The sequence below is a fragment of the Puntigrus tetrazona genome, unplaced genomic scaffold (genome assembly GCF_018831695.1).
Source record: "Puntigrus tetrazona isolate hp1 unplaced genomic scaffold, ASM1883169v1 S000000001, whole genome shotgun sequence".
NCBI lineage: Eukaryota > Metazoa > Chordata > Actinopteri > Cypriniformes > Cyprinidae > Puntigrus > Puntigrus tetrazona.
In genome coordinates, this window is record NW_025047681.1 from 3,883,488 (window position 1) to 3,890,718 (window position 7,231).

The window sequence follows — 7,231 nt, forward strand, 5'->3', positions numbered from 1 at the left end:
TGTTCAAGAGTTTCTTGCTGCTTTCTATGTGTTTTACTGCTATTTAATAAGGAACACAAAGTCACTGTATGAATTCAGATTTTATGGATTTGATCAAGTCTCTATGGATGATCTACTAAAATCAGCAGTAGATAAAACTCTGAAGAGTAAGAATGGACACCTGGATTTGTTCCTGCGGTTTCTGCTAGGCGTATCATTGGAGTCCAATCAGAGACTCTTACAGGATCTACTGCCACACACAGAGAACAGCTCAGAGACCATCAAGAAAACCACAGAGTACATTAAAGAGAAGATCAAAGATCCTGGTAGTATTTATTATCTCTCTGCTAGTCAATCTATCAGTCTGTTCCTCTGTCTGCTGGAAGTGAAAGATCAGACTCTGTCCAGAGAGATTCAGGAGTTTGTGAAATCAGACAAACACTCAAGGGAGAAACTCTCTCCGTCTCACTGCTCAACAATCGCCTACATGCTTCAGATATCAGAGGAGACACTGGATGAGCTGGACCTCAAGAAATACAACACATCAGATGAGGGGAGAAGAAGAATGATTCCAGCTGTTATCAACTGCAGAAAAGCTCTGTGAGTGTTTCATCATTAAGAAATGAAGAGTCATGTTTAATAAAGCATCTTTAAAATGTTTAATTTCATACATTAGAGATTTTCTTCTAAATAGCAAGCTTAGAGTTTTATGGGGTCATAACATTCAATTCAATTGAAGTTTATTTGTATAGCACTCTTTACACTGCAAATGGTTGCACAGCAGCTTTACAGAAATTGTAAGTTTCTGCATTATATTTAGTTATAACATATGTGACTATCTCAAGTTGATGTTCATATGACAGCTAGCACATTCAACCAATAAACATTGGTTTTGGTCTTTTATCAGGAAGTCTATTCCGCCTTACCCAACTATCTTACATGTCTTTTATTGTATCATTGGTTTCAACTTTATTTTACGTTTTTCTAGTTTTTCTGGCTGTAATCTCACCGTACAGTGCTGTGAGAGTTTATCATCTGTTCTTCAATTCTCAAACTCTGTACTGAGAGAGCTGGATCTGAGTAACAATAACCTGAAGGACTCAAGAATTAAGCTGCTCACTGATGGACTGATGAGTCCAAACTGTCATCTGGAGAAACTGGGGTATTTTAAAATGATACAATATGTCATTTTCAGTCAGCTGGTCATAATGTTAATGTGTGTTTGTATATGATCTGACTGTTGATGGGTATGTTCTGCTCTCTTTCAGTCTTTCTCATTGTAACCTCATTTCTCAGTGTTGTAAGATTTTGTCATCATTTCTTCAATCCTCAAACTGTGTCCTAAAAGAACTAGATCTGAGTAAAAATGACCTGCAGGATTCAGGAGTAAAGCTGCTCTTTGATAGACTGAAGAGTCCAAACTGTCAGCTGCAGATACTGAGGTGTTAAGAACATACAAGAAATAATTTACAGTCAGCTGGTCATAATTTTGATGTGTGTCTGTAGATAATCTGACTGTTATTGTGTGTGTTCTCTTTTAGTCTTGCTGGCTGTAATTTCACTGCTCAGTGTTGTGAGAGTTTGTCATCAGCTCTTCAATTCTCAAACTCTGCCTTAAGAGAGCTGGATCTGAGTAACAATGACTTGCAGGATTCAGGAGTGAAGCTGCTCTCTGATGGACTGAAGAGTCTAAATTGTCAGCTGAAGATACTGAGGTCTGATTTTCACACTCATTTTATTGGTTTTGGTAAAATAATTGGAAGTAAATTTCCTTTGTATGGCTGTAATCAATAATCAATAATGTCTTAAAAGGTTAGTTAACCCAAATATGAAAATTAAGATATTTTTAAAGATATTTTGATGTAATCTGAGAGCTGTCTGACTTTGGATAGCAATACAACTGAAATGTCTCCAAATTCAGAAAGAAGTGCAAGGACATTAGTAAAATAATTTATGTGATATCAGTGGTTGAACTTGAATTTACTGAATTACTTTTTATTCATTATAAAGGGAGTGTTGTTTTATGATTTATAGGCAATATAATCCATTAACATTTAAATATTTTGTTTTGCTGCATTAGGTAAGACAACAGTTATTTACTCCAAACAGCTCACATGAGAAAACACATTATGTTTTGTTCAAATTATAGTGATTTGTGAATGTAGCTGCTTCAATAACAAATCATTTATTTCGAGTATTCATGTTGGGATGTTGCTAGGTGACATAACTATTTCATGACTTTCTATTTAAATGTATTGTCGGAGAGGAAAAACACCTCCTTATAACCTTACCGTGGTGTTGGTTCACCCTCAACCTATGAGCCTGCGCACACACTGATAATTAATTTAGGGCTGATACTTGAGTGAGTTACATTATTGCTGATGTTTAAAGTCCAGTGTGTTTTGATGTGGATAGAGAAATATGTAATTTAGATTCACAACTTTTGAGTGTGTTTGTATATGATGAGACGTTTCGATTCATCTGCAGGTTATCTGGCTGTATGGTGTCAGAAGAAGGCTGTGGCTATTTGTCTTCAGCACTGAGATCAAACCCCTCACACCTGAAAGAGCTGGATCTGAGCTACAATCACCCAGGAGATTCAGGAGTCCAGCTTCTAAACCAGAAACTGCAGGATCCAAACCATACACTGCAAATACTCAAGTATGTAAAACACTAATACTGACATACTGAACATCTGTGTGAATGATGCAGATCTATATTATTGTGTTTATAGAGTGGATCATGGAGGAGAGATCAGGATGACACCAGGACTACAAAAGTGTAGGTCTACAAATGCACACACACACATACTTGTCCAGTGATTTTTTTCCATTGCTATAAAGGTTCCTCTCTTCTTGTGTTCAGATGCCTGCGATCTCACACTGGATCCAAACACGGCAAATACACAACTCATTCTGTCTAATGAGAACAGGAAGGTCACCCATGTGAAAGATCACATGGCGTCATATCCTGATCATCCAGAGAGATTTGATGATGTTCCTCAGGTCCTGTGTGTTAAGAGTCTGACTGGACGCTGTTACTGGGAGGCTGAATGGAGTGGAGATGATGCTGAAATATCAGTGACGTTTAAAGGAATCAACAGGAAAGGAAAGAGAGATGACTGTAAGTTCGGATCCACAGACAAATCCTGGAGTCTGTACTGTTCTGATAACAGATTCACGGTCTGGCACTGTAATAACTACACTGATATAGGCAACATCCATTCATCCTCTAATAGAGTAGGAGTGTATGTGGACATGTCAGCTGGCTTTCTGTCCTTCTACAGCGTCTCTGACACACGCACACTCACACACTTACACACATTCAACACCACATTCACTGAACCCCTCTACGCTGGATTCAGGCTTGATTATGATTCATCAGTTTCTCTGTGTCAGATGAAATAACACACACCCATATTTGCCAGTCCTCTTTCTAATGTTCACATGCACACAGTTGAATCAGGCCTGACATGGTTACATTAGCATTAATTCATTTTCCATTGTCATCTATAAGTTATAAATCTAAATCGGGCACATATACTGTTCTAAATATTTAATTTTCACATTAATAAAGTTGCTTTGATATTAATATATTATTAATATATTAAACTGATCATCAAATGTAACTAAAGTATCATTTGATCTGTTTCCTGATAAACTTATGCGTCACCGATGTGAACTGATGACAATATGAGCAATCATGAATGTCATTGAACAGAATGAATCAGTCTCCTGATGGTGTGCTTTGTTTTTCTGTGTGGGATTTATGTTTTAAAGGATTTATGTTTTACAGGTTTTACTCAATAGAAGCACTGTGCCCAGGCCTCATAAAGGCTCTGTGTTTTTCCTTTTGATATTATGTGTATGTGCTGTGCAAAATGTCTTATCTACAGAAACAAGATATGGAGACTGCTGAGCTCATCTACTAGTCGAAAAGAAACAACTGCACCTGGTTCTGTGAAGGACACCCTGAGTGGGAGGAAGACCCAAGCACAAGAATATAAATATTGTGTGAAATGTAGTGTGAGCATACAGGACTGCCCTGCCTGCCTTTAATGCTGTTTTTCTGTATCCTGAGCTCAGTCTCAATTATTCTGACTTTATTAAACTTAAGATTTTAAATTTAATAGTAAGTCTCATCATTGACAGACCTGAACCTGGGAGGGAAACAAGGAAGATTTTTCCCAACATCTGTCTGCACCTATTTAACTCTCAGTCCACTAAACGAATTCTGTAAACTCACGGTATCGCTGCTGAACAGTCAATCTCACTTTGTTTCCAATCCTTCAGGAGCTTCCATCTGCTGACTGTTTACGTGAAAATCTTCATCAGCATCTATTCTTCTGAAATGCTTGCTTTTCTGCTTTACAGCAGCCTCTGAGCCTCAGCTCTCACTAATAGAAGTCAATAACATTCACTTTACTGTCTGCTTACTTTGCTCTACAAAAATATGCATTAATATAGTGCTTTATGGAGCCTGTCCTCTAACATGGGGTCGTTTGTACAAGCACCTTATAAAAATTAAAATTTTTAGTGTCATGTTTGTATTGTTGTCATGAAATGACATATGGCTGTCATTACCAATCAACATGCTTTATTTATTGCAGCATGTGGACGTTTTACACCGTTCTCATGGTAATTTGTATGTTTTACTAGGTGTAGTTCATACGAATGAGTAACACCACTCCTAAATTCACCCCCTTACAGAAATCATAATTATAGTGCATATACAGTTTATGAAAATGTTTGTTCTCTAAGATAGTGTTTTCTATAATCATATGATTACTTATCATCAAATAAAAGAATTCCCTATCAACTGATCTACCAGAAACTGGAATCACACCACAAATAAAAGAGTACAAAACATTAACATGAAAATGCTCTGATGGATCATATTTGGGGGATTTGGACAAATGACTTTTATGGGCATATTAGTTGGAGGACAGTTGTCTTTATGTCCTGTATTTTGAATGATTGTACCACCTGTACCCATGTGATGTCATCAGCAGCTGATTTCAGTAAATAATCTGAATCCCATTGTTATAGCCCTGGTGTCCGTGTCATTTAATATACATACAAACACATATAAAACATAACATGATGGCAGAAGTGGGATAGAAGAAACAAAAAGCACAACTGGAAAGATATCACTACAACAACTACCATCGGCTTTGTCTTTTTGGAGAAAATCTGAATTGGTGTAGTAAAGAACACCTCTTAAAGCGCAAGAAGAACCTTTGTACATTTGGTACAACCTTCAACCACCAACAGACCGATTCCTAAAGTTTTAGCCTGTGACCGCTATTAAACTTATTTAGGACCTCTGTACACAGCAGCATTGGGTGATTTAAAGAGAGATCACAAAGTTCCCTCCAAATCCTTTCAAACCATGTTCTTAAGCCTTACACTGATGCAGACTACAACACACACATCTTATACTTTTCAGAGAAATAAATATTGTTAACATTTTGTGTTGTGAGAGTTATACAGCATACAGGAGTGAAGCTGCTCTCTGATGGACTGAAGAGTCTAAATTGTCAGCTGAAGATACTGAGGTCTGATTTTCAAACTCACTTTTGATGGAGGTCATGGTTCTACCAGAGCATATCACACTGTCTGGCATCGTACTTGCTAATTCACAGACTTTTACTAAATATATAATTTACTAAATATTACGTTTAGCATTAGCCAGCAGGTAACATTCTCAGTGGGTGCGTCACTGAGTGGGGAGAACCCGTTTGATGTTCTGATCGGAACGGAAACGCTGTGTTTTGAAGAAAATTGAAACTCATTGAAATGTGTTCAGTGTGTATCAGTTTATTTTAAATATTGTTAAACAGGGTTATCTGAACAAAACCGTGATAATGTTGGTAATTGTGATAATGTTCACTTTAATTGCGATATGGTATTTTCATACCAATTTCATACCATACCAGGTTTATTTACAAATGTTGCCTTATAACATCAAAATAATGAACGAAAAACCATCTGTTTTGAAAATTAATACAAAATTGCAATACCAAAATAAAAAGAATTAGAAAAGTCAACTTTTAGTAACTTCTTTAAACCTTTTAGAAGAACTTTCAAAAACAACTGTATACTAAATAACTTTCGTAAAATGTATAACAGCCCAAGCATACTTACATACATATAGAATGCTGCACTAAATACATTTATAAGGTACACACATGCTATGTATTTTTCAGTTAAACCTGAATGACTTGATTAGTTGAATCCGGTGTGTTTAATTAGGGTTGCATCTAAACTCTGCAAGGCTCCGGCCCTACAGGAATTAAGTTTGGCATCCCTGGCTTAGGACATCCTGATTCATCCCATTGCAAGGGTTCTGCCAGTAGTGGGCACTTATGCAACATAATCAGTACATCTGAGTAAACAAGTCAGAGGGACGTTTGCAAGTGAAGCACATAAAAAAAATGGAATGGCCGTGGAGCGCCACTGTCCTGCAGTTTAGCTCCAAGCCTTCAAAACTCAACAGAGCAAGGCAATTACTAGGTGCGTTCAATTTGAAACGATTTGAGTGATCAGTGTATGACATCAAGTACCATGAGACTGATAAGAGAGCAAACAGATCCTTATGCTTTTGAAACACTCTCATGGTACTTTGATGTCATACGCTGATCGTTCTGTGCAGTGTCACCTCACGCTAATCCATTGAATTAAAATATAGTTACTGATTTGAAAATATACTGTGTAATTTTCTCATGTGTCTGTTACGGTTTGATATTTGAGTAAAGTTTTTTCCACACTGTTGGGCAGGGGAAGAGACTCTCTCCAGTGTGAACTCTCATGTGGACTTTAAGTCTTCCGTGTTGACTAAAACTTTCTCCACATTGAGAGCATGTATAGGATTCTTCTCTAGTGTGAACTTTCATATGGGCTTTAAGTCTTCCATGTAGATCAAAACTCTCTCCACACTGAGGGCATGTAAAAGGTTTTTCTCTAGCGTGAATTCTCAAGTGCTTGTTAAGATTTCCTTTTTCTGTGAAACTTTTTTCACACTCATGGCACTCATAACGCTTTTCTCTAGTGTGAACTTTCATGTGTCTGTTACGGCTTTCCTTTCGGTTGAAACTTTTTCCACACTGTGGGCAGATAAAAGGACTCTCTCCTGTATGAATTGCCATATGGTCATTAAGGTTTGTTTTTCTATTGAAACTCTTTCCACACTGTTGGCAGGTGTAAGGCTTCTCTCCAGTGTGGACTCTCATGTGCCTGTTAAGGTCTCCTTT

At 37.2% G+C, this 7,231-nt stretch overlaps 2 protein-coding genes across 2 annotated transcripts in view; one reads left to right on the plus strand and one right to left on the minus strand.

Annotated features, from left to right (window-relative positions):
- Positions 1-7,223, minus strand: part of LOC122331651 (gastrula zinc finger protein XlCGF57.1-like) — a 9,464-nt gene extending 2,241 nt beyond the window's left edge. Inside the window, exons 1-2 of the mRNA XM_043229163.1 lie at positions 6,749-7,223; positions 6,545-6,551 (exon numbers count right to left, since the gene is read on the minus strand). Of these exons, the coding sequence (XP_043085098.1) occupies positions 6,545-6,551; positions 6,749-7,210 (469 nt within the window). The 5' untranslated portion in view covers positions 7,211-7,223. The remainder of the gene's footprint in view (positions 1-6,544; positions 6,552-6,748) is intronic.
- LOC122331524 (NACHT, LRR and PYD domains-containing protein 14-like) lies at positions 8-3,848 on the plus strand. Its single transcript, XM_043229009.1, has 7 exons — positions 8-579; positions 968-1,141; positions 1,248-1,421; positions 1,521-1,694; positions 2,467-2,640; positions 2,714-2,760; positions 2,845-3,848. Exons 1-7 carry the CDS (start codon positions 104-106, stop codon positions 3,384-3,386), a joined length of 1,761 nt encoding a protein of 586 aa, XP_043084944.1. The 5' UTR covers positions 8-103; the 3' UTR covers positions 3,387-3,848.
- Positions 7,224-7,231: the final 8 nt, after the last annotated feature.